This window comes from Alexandromys fortis, unplaced genomic scaffold (genome assembly GCF_014885135.2).
Source record: "Alexandromys fortis isolate MF-2015 unplaced genomic scaffold, M_Fortis_MF-2015_v1.1 scaffold_55, whole genome shotgun sequence".
NCBI lineage: Eukaryota > Metazoa > Chordata > Mammalia > Rodentia > Cricetidae > Alexandromys > Alexandromys fortis.
This window is the reverse complement of record NW_026067936.1, coordinates 7355885-7372557: the sequence shown is the minus strand read 5'-3', so window position 1 is coordinate 7372557 and position 16673 is coordinate 7355885. Positions and strand designations below refer to the sequence as shown.

General features: G+C 41.2%; 1 protein-coding gene across 6 annotated transcripts in view; it reads left to right on the top strand.

The window, feature by feature from the left end:
- The window catches only part of Nrg1 (neuregulin 1), a 961794-nt gene that overhangs the window by 803885 nt on the left and 141236 nt on the right, over window positions 1–16673 (top strand). For all 6 annotated transcript variants that reach the window (XM_050146818.1, XM_050146822.1, XM_050146821.1 and 3 more), the window contains exons 2-3: window positions 6481–6658; window positions 13926–14047. In XM_050146818.1, coding sequence (XP_050002775.1) covers window positions 6481–6658; window positions 13926–14047 — 300 coding nt within the window. The remainder of the gene's footprint in view (window positions 1–6480; window positions 6659–13925; window positions 14048–16673) is intronic.

The following is a 16673-nucleotide window of genomic DNA, read 5'->3' as shown; positions in this document are numbered from 1 at the left end:
AGCCACACTTGTGCGAGCACAGGCCTCCGTTTCCTCATCAGCAGGTGATCATAGTAACCATCCACCTTAGGTGCTGTCTGAACCGGGACTGCTCAGGGGAAAGGGAATCGAACACAAATAGGGCATTTGAGGATATGTGACAGCAAAGTTCATTTCAGGGGGGAGGCAGGGAGTATACAAAGCCATGTAGACTGGGATTGGCCGATGAAGAGGAGTCCCTGAGAGCTGAAGGCAGAGGGGTGAGGGTTGCAGGTAGGCACTCTTGCATCATGGGAGGTGCACAGTGAGCAGACTCTTAGGGATGCTGAGATCCATTTGTGGAAGATGCAGGACAGGGGCCTTCGCTGAGGCAGAGCACCACACTCTAACAGCGAGAACCATATGTGGGAAGGCCAGAAGAACACAATGAAGTCAAAGTGAGAAATAGTACACTTCATATGTTTCCATTTGGCTTGACATATTATGAGTGGTGTATGACAGTGCAGTATAAGATCCTGGGTCCTTTAGGGTACACAAAAGCACAAAATTGCCAAAGAGCCCCTTAATCCCAGTTAATACACTCTTGAAAAGTTAATTATGGCCTCTGGAGTCTCCTCCTTACCGGTGTCTTTCTGATTCCCCCTCCTTCTCCTTCTGCTCTTACTTCTTTTCTTAGTCTTTGTATGTGCATATTTTTTTTTGCACACGGACATCATGCCTATAGAGGCCAGGGGCGGATATCTGATGTCTTCCTCAATGTCCATTCTATTACCCAAAGCTCACCAATCTGGCTAGTCTAGCTGGCCATGTAGTCAGCTGTCTTGCTCTAGCATGGGGATTGCAGGTGTGCTCCACTGTGCCTGGCGTTTTATGTGGGGTTCCCAACTCAGTGTTTCCTTGTTTGTGTAGTCAGTGCTCTAATGACTCGTCATCTCTCCATTCCTCATGCTTAGACTTACACACACACACACACACACACACACACACACACACACACACCTGTGTTGGGACAGGCTTTGTCAAGGTTTTCCTGGGACTATAGCCAAAGCACCATTGCTATTTGATAGTATTTTTGCAGGTTTCCTCTTTAATTTGATCAGCAGGCTGAGGCTCTTAAGATCAATTGCCCGAGCAGGAAGCACCACGATCCACGCTCACTCTTGACAGTTAGATCCTTCATCGAAAGAGTTCACGCGCAGGGATGTCTCTCGCATAGGCGTGTTCAGCCTTTCCTGCTCTTCACCAGCCCAGGGCACTGCTTGAAGCAGCAGCAGTGAGCGGGCCTGAGAAGCGCAGGGGCGGGGGGGAGCTGAAAACGGGTCCCTTAGATCAGAGGTTCTCCCTCAGCGGGTCTCAGCCCTTGGAGGCATCAAGTGACCCTTTTACAGAGGTCACTTAAGACCATCAGAAAGCACGGATTATGATTCATAACGGTAGCAAAACTACAGTTATGAAGTAGCAATGCAAATAATTTTATGGTTGGTGGGTCCCGACAAGAGGAGCAACTGTATTAAAGTGTCACAGCATAAGGAAGATTGAGAACTGCATTGGTCCAATGGTTCTTTTTCCTTCTTGCTAATTCGTTTTTGTCTCTAGCCATGAATATTTAATTACCAATTAAATTGTTGGAATGAATGAACATATTCTCTTATGTTTTCATTTGGTCAAGAGAGAAACTAAATATTTTGGATGACTGCTACCATTTTCCTCCCACTGTGTGACATATCAATTATAGAAAATAGAAAACCAGAAAGGGACTTGATATGCTTAGAGTACCTGCTTACATTGAGTTAGAGTTTGTAATCTTTTCAAACTTGCATTTTGTTTGACCAAATGCATCTCTGTCGATTGATTCATTTCTAAGGGTGTGGACACGTTCCTGTACTGTTAATCAAGTTTAGGAAGAAGGAAATTTTGGAAGAGTCTGCTTAAAACCTGCTGTGTCATTAGATCATTGCAGAGTGTAGAACCATTGCCTCCTTAGAGCACTTACAAAGCAAAATCATGAGCTGTGGTAGACCAGACCTAAATACATCACACCTAAGGAGCTCTGGACACGCAAGTTAAAAACAAAAGCAAAACAAAACACTTGACATTGAGTTTGCCTTCAGTCACCTTTAAATTAACATGCCATTTGCTCTTAGAATAAGAATGGAAAGGAATGGTTTTTATTTCAGTTTCAAAATTAAAATATTAGTTTAAAATATTGATTCCAAGTTTAGCAACCACCCGTGGGCTTGTAGTTTATATCTGTGTACTTAAAAAGTGGTTTTGAAGTAATTTAGAGTTTAAAATTATTTTTAATGTTTATTTTATGTGGTTGAATGTTTTGCCTGTATATATGAATGCATACCATGTGTATACATGCCATGTGTGAACACTGCTCTCAGGTGTCAACATCTCTGAGGATCAACATCAGATCCTCAGGAACTGGAGTTACTACAGGTAGTTGTAAGCCACCTACAGGAAATAAAATCAGAGTCCTCTGCAAGAGCAGCAATTGCTGTTAACTACTACACTATCACTTCAACCCTTGTTTAGATTATTTTCCCTTGATTTTTAAGACAGAACTTCTCTGTGTAACAGCCCTAGCTGTCCTAGAACTAGCTCTTGTAGACCAGGCTGACTTCAAGCTCACAGAGATCCTCCTACCTCTGCCTCCAATTAATGGATTAAAGGTGTGTGCCACCACCACCCAGCTTGTTTAAATTTTTTTTGAAAAAAATGAAATAAACAGGATTATATTATTTGAATTAACCACATGTCTGAGAGACACATTTAAATATAATCCATTTAGAATGAACTATTTTAATAATTTCTGGCAAAATTTCTCCACTGAAAATGGTCTCTATGGATAAATGAGAAATCACACAAACCATCCAAGATCAAATATTGCTTTGTATTTTTGTGAAAAAAAAATCTAAGGAACAGTCAAGGCTACTGATTTGGAAGGACGTATATTGTCTGGATGTCCTCTATGTACATGAATTTGGGATCCTCCGGGTGTGAAGAGGGATATTGTTGGCTACTCAAGTACCTTTGAGTCAGGGAGGCAGGTGCTTGACTACCGGGAATCTGGGATTTTGCTTCGCCATTTACACTGTGGATGCTTTTTATTCTGTTCCTTAAGAAGAGAGACTCCTGACAATGTGGACGACCTTACGTCTTAAGGTCATCCATGTCACAGACGGCTAGGGCAAGCTGATAGGAAGTCTGATCTTCTGTGGGGTTTGGTACTGCCTCACACAGAGAAACTCAAAGTGGATGTAAGTGGTGTTCACACATATACATGTTTATACATCCGGATCAGCTGGGGGAACAGACATATTTAAGACCTTATATCCAAAGCCCTTTGTCTCCTGTGCATTCTGTATCTTCTCTTAAGGGAAGGTATGCACACCCGATGGGCCATTTGGTAAGGACAGGAAAGATACAGATAGTGGTTCTTTTTACCAAAGAACCCCATGGGATTAGCTCCAAAGTCAAGGTTATGACATTGACCCACATAACAATTTCAGTGGAAGACTTTTCAGAATTAAATGGCAGCAGTGATGTTTTTTGTTTGTTTTTATGTTACTATTATTATGATTATTATTATTATTTGCAAAATTTATCTCTACAATTGCAAACTTACCCAGGTCACTAAATGAGGAGTAATTAAGGAATGGAAGATAAGTATTCTTGTAATCCTAGTGGGAAGAGGAGGATGGATTCCGTGTCAGCTTGGGCTACATAGGAGGACCGATCCTCAAAAGGGAAAGATGAAAGGTACTTAAGGTATTTAAATGCTGGGATGAGGTTTGGTGGTAGCATGGTTTCCTAGTACATATGTGGCCAGGGTTCACCCCCAGTACTGCAGGGCAAAAGAGGCTCCTGCTCGCTGAAAACAAGAGTTGTTCATTTATTGTCAGAAAGGACCTGATGAGAAAGGTACAAAGGCAAAGAGAAACCTAGGGTTCGTTTTCTCCTTCCTCTGCATATGCTTTTTTGTTTACAGTGTGTATGTTCGCATGTATATCTGACTCATTCCCTTTAAGATGTCCACAAATACTTTCTAAGATTCTTTTGCTCGACTTTAGTGCAGCAATTCCACAAGAGGAACGGAGCTCAACTCTTGTACATTATTTTTTCTGTGATTCCCCTCACGAGTCCCAATAACGTCCCTCGTAACTATCCCCCAACTCCATCCTCAAGTGGGTTTCATGCAGTAGCTTAGTCATGTTTAATTTCTTTTTAATTGGCTTCCTAGTCTTCTCTGGTCATTCATGACATTGACTTTTTTTTTAAAGCCTTAGAACAATTTTATAGAGTAGCCTTTATTGAAATTATCTGTTTTTATGTTTGATATCAAGACTCTGAAGAACTAGGAAATAAATAAATGAAGAGAGAAGCGGGCAGAGAAAGAGATGTGATAGAAAAGGATAAAGTGAATGGATGAAGAGAACTAGACACTTATTCAATGAGAAGATATTGATGCAAATGAGAGACAAAAGTCTTATAGTTTGTGTTCAGACTTGTGCTTGGACTCTATAAACCAAAGCCTGGAGTGGTGGGAGAGGGAACACAGACTTACTGAGTTTTAAGGATATCTAACTATATAGGGAATTTTGTTTATTAAAGCAAGGGACCAGACCTTGAGAATTTTGGTGGCATTTCAACTTCAATTTAAAATCCAGTTGTAAAGCACACACTCATTCCCTTAGTTTGTGCAGACCTGCAGTAATTTATTTTACTTAATATATACAAGCCAGTTTCTTTGATGCCATTTGGCTCTTCTCCCGTGTGTTTCTTCTGAGCCTTTCAGTGGAGTCAGAAAGTTATAAATGATCTTAAGGAGCTGATGGAGATAAATATTAGGCACTTGTCAGGGATATTAGAATTTAGTGTTCTTAAAACTTCCAAAGCAGGACCGCAATCCATATCTCAAAAGTAAAAGTCCTGTGGAATTTGTTCGGAAAGCAGGTTTTACTTTAGAGCCATCAGTCGGCGATGGTGGTGGGGAGAACAAGAAATAAGACAGACATAATCGCCAAGTACTGAGAGCCGGGAACAGCTGAGTCTTCCAACTTGCTCCCATGTCTGCCTCAGTAGGTTCTTGCTGCACCACCAGCCCCCAAGTAAGTGAGGAGGTGTGCATATGGGGACTCTGCTATGAGACTGCGGCACTCGAAGGCTTTGGCTTTAATTCCCGTGCTCACTGCTGAATGTTTCGGGGTTTGCCTCCTAAGGGCAGAGCCATAGAAAAACAAATAACCTGAGTGGGCAAGGTATCCCCTTTCTGTGCCTGTGTAAGGCGACCTTGATTGTGTCCCTGGACTCTGGGTCCTTGCCCAGGGAGTAATTATGCCCTGGGCTGGTGAGGCAGAGCCTCGTTTGCTTGGGTTTGTTTTCTGGGATTTCCTGCTAATTCCTGAACTGAGCAGAAAAGTAGACTTTGTTGCTGGCCCTTGCCAGACTCAGCGGAAACCGCGAGTTGTTGAGGTCTTGGGTTCTCTAACGGTTGATCATTAAGTAAGTTTGTATGTGTAGACGAAAGCCATCTGTTTGTTCTTTAATTGGAAATATTTGAATAGAAGAATCAAATGCACTTTGTAGACACTTAAGACAAGGTGCCACCTATACCCATCCCTCAGCTTCTTGGTAGTCTGGGTTCATATTTATGTTACTTTACTTCTTACTCATCCCTGTATGATTTTATCCATTCATATTCTATCAAAACTGCCCATAGGCAGTTATGTATAAGTCACAATGATATGGATCCTTTGCAGGAAATTGTAAAGTAGCACAATTTGGCTCTTCACAGCTTCTCTTCTGAAGATTCAGAAATGCTAAGTTCATGTTGTATCTAGGACAGGACAACGGGGAGCATCTGGAGTGGTCAGTCACTCCCTGTCTCTGGGATAGCAACAGCAGGCTGGGTCAGGAGTGATGGGGCTGGAGGACTTGTGTCTTACAGGAAGGGGGCACCTGGGATGCTTAATGAGATGAGTGTGATTCTACTCTCTACAAATGTCACAACCAAGAAAAAAGGAAAAGTAGACTTCACAGCGTTTACTCTGAAATCAGTTTCCTACTAACACATGGGCATGTAGGACGGTGCCTTCCTACAGGGTTGAGCAGATGTGTGATGTGGGGCCATGCAGCTCAAAGACAAAGCCTAGCCCCATCCCCATCTCAGCACTGATTCTGTTAAACCACGAACTAGTTACTAAGAATATGTTTTAGGGATGAGTTTATCATCCAGGCTCCTCTCCCACCCACACCCCCTATGCTGGGTTTATTTTATTTGGGCATTTTGTTTTTCTCCTAGTTGGGATCCATTTTGGTCTATTCATTTTATTATTATTATTATTATTGTTGTTATTATTATTATTATTAATTATTTTGCTTTGGTTAGTAAAACTTTTGGTAATGGGACTTCATCAAGCTCATTCAACATTAGTAATTTTCCTTTTGAAAGGCCAAATGATCATGGTTTTTCTTCTCCCTTTCTCTTTACAGCCTTGCCTCCCCGATTGAAAGAGATGAAAAGCCAGGAGTCGGCTGCAGGTTCCAAGCTAGTGCTTCGGTGTGAAACCAGTTCGGAATACTCTGCCCTCAGATTCAAATGGTTTAAGAATGGAAATGAGCTGAACCGAAAAAATAAGCCACAAAACATCAAGATTCAGAAAAAGCCAGGGTAAGTCAAGTGCATTTAGTCATAGAATCTGTGCCAACAGCAACGGGATAATATAGGATAGAAAATTATATAGATCCTAGTATAAAATTTGTTATAAAGTGTGGTATATGATGAATAGGAAGACTTTTGATTGAATAGTCGCCAGAGATTGTCATATCAAATAGAAAGGAAGTTGGGAATTTATGATGCTTACAACTTTTGAACGAAGAAGTGGGGAGCTGAAGGGGAAGCCGTAGGAAGTCAGATGGGGCTGGCTGGGAGGGAAGGAGGAAGATGGAATCAGTGGTAGCTAATGTAATAGTCACGAAACCTGAGATTCGGTCTCCTTATAATAAGACAAGTGATATTTTAGCGCCAATGTCTAGTGCAGTCAAAATCCCAATGTCATTATAAAGATTAACAATTGCCTTCATTTATGGGATATAATGCAGTGAGTTTATGTTATTTTCAAACAGTGAGGGTTAACACATATAATTATGTTTTATATAATAACGAGAATTTTTAGTTAACAATACTATTGATGTTCATCAACACTATAGCAGATTTGACAGCGCAGTAATCTTTAGGCCAAGGACCTTATGTTTTTCTACCTTCTTGAGCATGGCAATGCTAGAAGCAGCCCATCAGAAACATGTGGTACCTCAGTGGCTACGTTAGATGTCTCTTCTAAGCTAATGCAGCTTCTAGTATCCAAGCAGTTTTCATGTCAGTGTATTTTCTTCTTTAATGATTGCTTTTACTGGACTGGAGAGATGGCTTAGTGGTTAAGAGCACTGACTGTTCTTCTATAGGACCCGGGTTCAATTCCCAGCACCCATAGTAGCCTACAACTGTCTGTAACTTCAGTTCTAGGGAACCCAATACCCTCACACAGACATACATGCAGGCAAATCACCAATACGAGACGAGAGAGAGAGAGAGAGAGAGAGAGAGAGAGAGAGAGAGAGAAATAATTGCTTTCACAAGGATTAAAATACATTTTGAGGAAATCAGGGAAGAGAACAACCAGTTATATGTTTTCTTTTTCTTCTGAGCAATTCATTAATTGATCTGACATCTTTAATTGTTGGAGCCGGTACTTGGATAGGCAGATGTGGGCTGAAGGGCAGCAGAAACTTTTTGGATAGCACATGTCCTCCATCTTATATGTGTAAAGAAGCAAGTAAAGTTGTGTAAATAAGGTGGGGAAAGAATAAAAATGTGAGAAGACTAATACAAGTGTGTTTCTGAAGAGGATACATGTGCTCTTAAAGGCTTATTCGGTTGCCTGACTGGGATAACATATAATGCTCCATTAGCATTCGGGAAGGCATTTTCATATTGACTGCATAGGTCCAGACAGCTCTGAGCATGGTCTACATACTAATGCAGTTCCCACCCACATCAGAAAGGCCAGCGTTCAGAAATTATTCACTTTAATTCCAGCCTCGCTGCAAAGAAGTAAATGGGGAGAAATTTATTTGAGCTATGTGATTGTAAATTACTCTTGGCACAAAAAGAGTTTATGTATTTGAGGTAAAAATAAGACCTGATTTCCGTAGAGTTGGTGGCCGCTCAGGAGGTGGGCTCATGGATTTTCACAATCAGAAGATTTGTCATTTCTAAATCGCTTCAAAATTAGCGTTGCTAGATTTTAGAGTAGCCAACAAGATCTAAATTTAACCTTAGCAAAATGTTCTATTATTCTATTTGTCCTATAAACAAATGGAATGGATATTATTATTATTACAATGCTTTAAAAACAATCACCCTCTTGAGAATGAACTTCTGTAAGTTTCTTTCTATAATGTAATATAATGGAAAGGGTGTAAGGTTACTAAATAAACCTAAACTTTAAATAGGCCTGACTCCAACATTCATGTTAATTTCACAAGTACTTGTGATTTTTATTATATGAAGTCAGAATAGAGTGGCTGGTATCATCAGCTAAGACTATCAGTAAAACCTATCAATACTTTTCTTGTTCAAATACTCATAATGCTTTCTGTTACCTAGATCCTGACACTAGGAATATGTTGAGTTGATTGGTTGGTCATGTGACTTAAATTTAATCTTTGGCTGTGAACAACTAAGCAGGAGTGAATTTTACTTTGAGGTGTAGGATTTCCCTGGGAGTCTGTTCAAATCAAATGCTGACTCTTTCAGCCGTTAGTTATCTAGATTGTAGGTGGCAGCCAAATTTTTCCTTTGAATCCCTTCGTGTTATGAGAAGATTTCATACCAATAGGCAGTTTCTGTCTTTGTGTAAACTCATCTTCCTCTTGGGCCCCACCTCCTCTTTTCCTGCACGTTCTTCCTATGGGTTTGAATCCACATTTAAGCCTTTGTTTGTTTTATTTGGTAAGCTGCGTGTGGGACCAATTAAAGGAAATGGGAACCACTCCGTACTCTATGTATGTTTATCCCTCTATTCTTGCTGTATGTGCCTGGTGGATGATCTGGATCAAGAAAACGAGCTGAAGGCTTCGGGCCTGTCAGATTGGCCTCCCTGATGGTATCTGTTCTGGATCAGCCTTGTGAAAGGCAAACTTCTAGTTCTTGTCATTTTCATACATATTTATATAACCCTAGTGTTGCTTCAACTTTTCATTGCAGCTCATATTTTTTTTTTTTTTTCGAGACAAGGTTTCTCTGTGGTTTTGGAGCCTGTCCTGAAACTAGCTCTTGTAGACCAGGCTGGTCTTGAACTCACTGAGATCCACCTGCCTCTGCCTCCCGAGTGCTGGGATTGATCTGGAAGTGCTTTTGCTTGTTCAAAACCTGTTTGGAGATTTTCCTGATGCCTGCTCTGGGGCTGGTGAGATGGCTCAGCATGGTAATAGTGCTTGCCACCAAGCCTGGTGACCTGTGGTCAACCCCAAGAACCCATATAAAGGAAGACGGAGAGAGCCAACTCCACAGGTTGACTTCCACACACATGGGTGGTGGGAAGAGCTCCCTCCATGCACAGAGAGATTAATGAGTGGATGGATGAATGAATTTAGGGGATTCTGCTATTCTCAGTGGCCACTCACGAAGAGCTCTGTATCAGGAAAGTTCATGTATAGTCCTTTTCTTAGCTGCTGAAGCACTTTGACAGGCCATGGGAACGGTACGTAAGGATTCCTAGTTTCCCTGTATAACGAGTGGTCATTCCGTGTGGTTTATGTGGGCGTTCAGTATGCTGCCCGGTTGCGCTTTCTAAGAAGTTCCTCTTATTCTTCCACATCCTTCTCACGGAAAGCAGGTTGACATCTGAAAGCAGAATTGGAGACATGCATCCATGCACGTACAGGCGCACTCACACATCCACACACATGTGTGCTGCATGCATGTAGACTTCGTAAGAGTGGGCTTGGCAAATGGCTCCCCAGTCTTGGGTCTCAGCGATGAAAAAAGAAGTCATAGATTTCTTATCTGGCTCTGAGTTCCCAAGATTCTCCCATGTAAGACCACCTTGTACTTTCCCTCTTCTTGTTCTCAGAGGCTCAGTTTTCTTAGGACACTTGGCCACTCTCAAGTCACTTCTTCTTCTTCCAGGTAGCAGTGCAGTGATGTGTTTAAAGTCATTATACTTCATCCGCCTTCACTTGCGGGACTGTTCTTTTAATAGAATTCTTTTTCTTATTAGGATTTCTAGACTCTCTCCAATTGTAATTCACCTTCTTCTGAAGCCCTCTGGTTACTGTTGTTTTTTGTTAATCAGCTGTCAGTCAAAAACATACTTCAGAGTTCCAGCTGTGACCCAGCCAGTTCCAAATGTACTGAGACTCCTAGCCAATTTGATTTTGTATTCTGCTTTAACATTCATTTCACCCAAGAGTAAGTGCATTTTTCTTTCTTTTTCTCAGTTTTTTTTAAAGCTTCTTTAAACGGCTGGTGTTGAAAGATAGGCTACTTGAAAGCCCTCTTTTCTTTGTGCATTGTAATTGATGCATCTCTGACCCTTGAGTATTTCCAACTCTGGTTTCTGAATCTGGTTGTATCTGTTACACATGTCTCAATTAAACTAAGTCTTGGTCTTGAACCATTGATGCTCTGTCCTGGATTCCCAGGGGTGGTCTCTACAGTAGTGATTGTATGACCACGTGTAATTCCTGTCTTCGAAATGCACCTTAGAGGTTTGTACATAACTACCGAGAAACACTTGCATAAAGAAATCCCTTTTACAATGTCGAGTGAAATATTTTTTGAACACAGAATAGTGCCCCCCCAATCCCTTTTGTCCATCATGGTATTTGATTATATTACTGGGGTTTGTATTCCAGTAAGCATGGGCCAGGCCTATTAGGAGAATTTAGATTTTAGAACTATCCTTTAAAGATTATGCCAACTGGAAATTTAATTACCCTGTTTCATATAGTTCAATCCTGTTCAATAGTTAAAATATTAAATTGTGCAGGGTCGAGAAAGAGGTCTTCATATACGAGCGTAGGATTGTTTCTGGAATCACAAATGGGGAAGATCAGGGCTTCTTAGTCACTGTATATTCTTAGAATATTGCTCTAATTGTCTGACTTCAGAATTGTGGGTCTTAACGCTAAAAGTCTCTGTTTTTTTAATATTCAGAATTTGTTCTTCCTCTGATATTGAAGATCAGGATATTTTCTAGTTTTCCTCATAATTTGTTGTTCCCATCTGTTATTTCATGATCAAACAATAAAATTCTCCCAAAAAGCTTTGCCCTGTTTTCAACTAAAAAAAAATCTTATTACAGTGTTTATTCTTACGTTTCTTTTCTTCAGAACCTTCTCCATGAAGCAAATTCATCATAGATAGACCAAGTATATACAAAGATGATAATCCACTAGAAAATATTTGTTTGACTATCCCAAAGCCTGGCATGACATCTAATATGGTATTTTGACAAATTTGGGAGCTGCTAAGTATTATTAACACCAAGTATCTATTTGTCACGATGTTTGCTGCGAACATGGTCCATTTTGGTTTCTAGACGTACTTTAGGGAAAGTTTTCTTTGAATAGCCTCTGTGGTTAATGAGTGGCTATTCCTTAAATAGCCCTGGCTGGTTCTCTTATTTAGATAAACAAGGCAATTGCTAATAAATCTTTCTGACAACTTCTGTGGACCGTTATTTTCCAAAAGTGTGAATAGATGTGCTAAGTGAAAGAAAAAAAAAAGAGTTGGCTACGTAAGTGAAGAGAAGCTAAATGATATATATTATTCTCCTGGCTATTCAGAGTCTGTTAGTTTTATTAAAATTTCTGAGAAACTTGAGGAGGGGTAGGCAGGGCTTTAATGTTTTCCAGTGTTGTTGAAGAGAACCCATTTGTTATGGTTACACTCCATCATGACTCCTGCTAAGTTTGATTGTTGTTTGTTACAGCTAGTAGAGGTAACTTCCTGGCTAACAAGCTGACCTAGTCATGGCTGCCCAGGCTCTGCCCCTCCTAAAACTGTCACTGCCCCCTTTACATTGCATCTTGCTTTCTGCTTTCTGCATTGGGTATATTAGGGCCTGTGGTAGCATAAGCAGGGCTATCCTAAAACTTCTTTGATCCATTCCTACACGTATCCAGCATTGCCTGAGGACAGGCCAGAAGCAACACTGTGCCGTGTGCTGTTGTGAGGACACCAGTGGCTTTTTTAAAAATTGCAGACTGCTTGTTCTCGTTGCGTCTGGAAAAGAAGATGTAGTGAGAGAACTGTAGTAAAAAGGGTTTGCAGGAGAGGCAGGGTGATGACAAGGATCTCGATAAGGAGAGAGATGCTCCAGTTGCATGATTTGGTCATTAAAAAGTTTATCAAAGGGCTTGATACTGGAGACGGCCTTTGAAGATCAGTAAGACCATTAAGGTAGAAACACAAGGCACTCTGAGTGGGGGCGAATTATGACCTGTCAGAGGCACTAGGGTCGAAGCGTGAGGCTTATGTGTGGGATTTTGATTAATTTTGATTAATGCTATCTACTAGACTGGAGTAGAAGAGGAGGCCTGAAGTTTGAAACCATACTTTCCACCTGAAGATCAATACCATGTGGCAAAAAGACCACATGATATGGAGAAAATAGCAAAACATGAAAGCAACCACCAATATTGCCATCTTCCCTTCCTTCCTTTCCTCCCATTGTCCTCTCTATAGGGCGTGGCTCCCAGATGCCAAGCTAGAGTACAGAACGGTGCTTTAACAGTCTTTGTAAGCCCAGAGTGGTGGCCATCACCTGGGAGACCAAGTCAGAAGGTTTTCTATGAATTCACGCTATCCTTTCTGTAATGAGTTTTGGGCCAACCTGGGCTAGTCTGAGAAGCTCCCCCATTTCCACCACATAGAGCCCTTTGCAAACACTGAGCCAGTCCTAGCAGTTCTGAGCTTTTGTGGGCAATAGATAGCTTAAATTACAGCCCACGTGCAACAATAAAGGAGGAGTGCTTGTACCTCCCACTGGCATTCACATTAAAGAAATGGTGGCTATGGATTTAATGGTGAGAGGGTTGTAAAAGTGGGCTACTGTGGCAGGAATATTTATTCTAGTCTCAAGAACCATTTGGGAGGCACTTTGTGCCCCAAAATGGCCATCTGCACGGAGGACACCTTTCCTGTCTCTGGAAATGACAAATCTGCCCCATAGAAATTACCTTGACTTTTGATGTTACTCCACAGAGATGTGTGGAGTATTCTTATTTATCGTAGACTCCATTAAATGGTTCTTTCTACTGGGCTCTTAAGAAACCAGTTTAAATATTTTTCTTCTCTTTCCAAACCTTTGTTTTGAACTTTTGATATTACAATTTTTTTTGACATCTCTCCCTTTCCTTTCCTTCCCTCCAAGCCCTAAACCCTCTCGATTACCCCTCCCCCACTCTCCTTCAAATCCACGGCCTCTTCCTCCCCCGTTAATTATTATGGTATGCATATATGTATATGCATACATGTTCTTGAATAGGACCTGGTCAGTCCATACAATGTTACTCTTACGTCTGTTCTCAGGGTGACAGGGAGATGTAAGGAGGACGGAAAATTCGCCCACTAAGAGGGTCAGCAGTAGTAGCAGAGGAATGAAGGGCGCAGCCACAGAGCGCCAACTTCGCTATCTGTGCGATAAAATTAGGGTTCCACCATAGGTAGTTTACCGTGATACCGTAGGCTTGGTCTGGCTGAAACAGACGCCCGAACTGATGTGATAATCAGTGATATGTTAACATTGTATCTGGAGGGTAGGAAGGGGGAGTTTGAGAGTGCTGAACCCCGGAAAGTGTATTTCATTATTGACGATGCTGAAGCTGAACTGCTGCGACGCACTGACGCCACTCTGGTCCCCATCTCACAGGAAGTCGGAACTTCGAATTCACAAAGCATCACTGGCCGATTCCGGAGAGTATATGTGCAAAGTGATCAGCAAGTTAGGGAACGACAGCGCCTCGGCCAACATCACCATCGTCGACTCAAATGGTAAGACACCTGCCGCCTGCTGTTTCTCAGCTGTGTGAGAGATCCATGGGTTAATGTTCACACACACACACACACACACACACACACACACACACACACCTGCTTGAGTTGATTAGGACAGTCAAGTCTTTGGTCCTATCAACCACACAATACAGTTATATGTTTATATACATACTATACATATACACATACACACATTCAGACACAAACAAGAGTACTTATGTATGTGTCCATACACATGAATAAATGCATCTGTTCTATTTATGTGCAAGACCTGAAGTTTTAATGTTCTGTTGTGCATTTTAAGCAATTACACCAAGCTAATAGCAAGCTAGATACACTGACTTTTTAGGGCTGCTAGGTTTGAAATTAGGAACACCTGAACCTACTTTGTAAAGGCTTCAGGCTTCTAACCCAGCCTCCTTGAGAGCTGTTGGGGAGGATTTGCTTAACACACAAATGAGTCAGACACAGGAAGTACTACCTCCCAGCTAACAACTTCCCTCAGCTCTCTTAGGAAATCCGAAGTCTGCAGTTGCTGGCTTGTGTCTTCTATAACTCAGTAACCCGACCTGTGAAGATCGTATCTAGGAGCTCATGAGAGCCTAACAATGCTTCTTCTAACCTTGGCACTTTGGGGTGTCATTTCAAAAACCTTACTGTGTCTATTGTGTCTTGAAATGATGTGAATTTTTATAAGCCCAATTCTGCTTGCTCTGCTTCTTGGTAGAGATGAGAAGCTTTCTATGGCAGGAAATGGTCTTTTGGAGTAAAAAGGCTAGGATGGCAGGCCTTCATGGGAAGAGTAAGTAACAGTAAGGTTAATTGTTTAAGAGACCGAATTAGTTTGTATCTCTTGATCCTCACATGACCCATTATGTCAGGGAGAGGGGAGTAGAATAAAAAAGATTTGGAGCAGGCTCAGGAAAATCCAGGTTAGTGACTGTTCTTCTCTGGACTTGCCCAGGAAGTCTAGAGTGGCATCATCAAAGTCTATTACCTTTCTCTGTAGGTCGTTCCCTCTGTTGGAAGTAAAGGAGACTCACTCGATGAGAAGTAGTTCTCATTGCAAGTTTTCAAAGCCATGCTTTTGGTACTTAAAATGCAAATGGAATTTAACATGTCTATGAGCAAGTACAGTGTTACTTCAGTGTGTGATCGACACAGGTTGAGCCGAGCATTTTGCTCCTATTACTTTATTCTATATGTGATTATTTTAGAATTGCTACAGAAAACTCAAAACTTAAGGATTACTTAATTTCAGTAGCTTTTTTTTTTTGTTTGTTTGTTTTTGTTTTTTCGAGACAGGGTTTCTCTGTGGTTTTGGAGCCTGTCCTGGAACTAGCTCTTGTAGACCAGGCTGGTCTCGAACTCAGAGATCTGCCTGCCTCTGCCTCCCAAGTGCTGGGATTAAAGGCATGCGCCACCACCGCCCGGCTTCAGTAGCTTATTTTTTACTGTGGTTTAGGTCACGATTTTTGAAAACAATAATGTTGTCTTTTTTTGAGAATATCATGACCTCTGTGTCCTGTTTTGAAAGCTGTTCTTGTAATTCTATTTTAACATGTCTTCTTATGGTAAATTGTGAATTATGATTGTGGCGTTCAGACTTGATTTTTGTAGCTATGCATACTATATACTCTCAGATAAATAAAATGAGACTATTATCATTACTATAGTATGATTATATTTATCATTCCATGGCTTCTGGTTTATAGGATAAAACAGAGATGATCTACCTCTGTAATAGTCCTGGAAAACATCTCTAGGGTCCTTTTTTTGTTAGTTTGGAGGGAGCAAAAGTTTGATAATTCTCATTTTTATATTTCTCATCAGATTAATTTTCAAGTCATGGTCCAGTGCTCAAAGTTGAATATATAGTACTGATGAATTTAAGTTTTAAGGAATGAAGGTTAGAGGTGCTTATGATATTGGGCCTTTTTTTAACCTAACAAAAAGAAAAAGTTCATGGGACTATTTTATTCTTTTTGCGATATTCTTTTGCTTGTTTGCTTTTCTCACAATGTCTGTAGCCCGAGTTAGCCCTTGGATATGCTAGACTGCAGAGGATACGATTTTGTAATCTATTTTTCTCTGCCTCTGGAGTGTGAGCTTACAGGCTTGTGCCATTAAACCCAGTTATTGCAGTGGCTTTGGAGATAAAGACCAGACCCTGTTCACACTAGATGAGCATTCTGCCAACCCAGCCACTCCCCAGCCCAGTCCTGGCTTTTAGTCACTTAAAGCATCAGAGTAGGAGAATGCAGAACCCCAGGAGCAGTGTGATGTGAGGAGAAGGGCATTGAACCCTCTCAAAGGTGTGGGGTCTCTAGAAGGATGTGGGGGAAGGGAAAAGCTGGACTCGAATAAGTTGTATGAAATAAGTTTTCCCATAAAAATGAAATATGAGTCTTAGAATGGTAAATAAACCATTTCAGAATCAGAAAAGTTGTAGATAGCAAAAGGCAGCCTAAACCTGCTTTTCCTTCCTAGAGTGCAGTAGCCCACGCTGTATCTGAAGGTGTATGTGCGCACAGAGAGGAAAGGCAGAACCTTTCACTTTTCACGAACAGCAAGGAGAAGGGTGTCAGAAGGAGAGAGTTCTAGGGGAAAGAGCTTGGCCTTG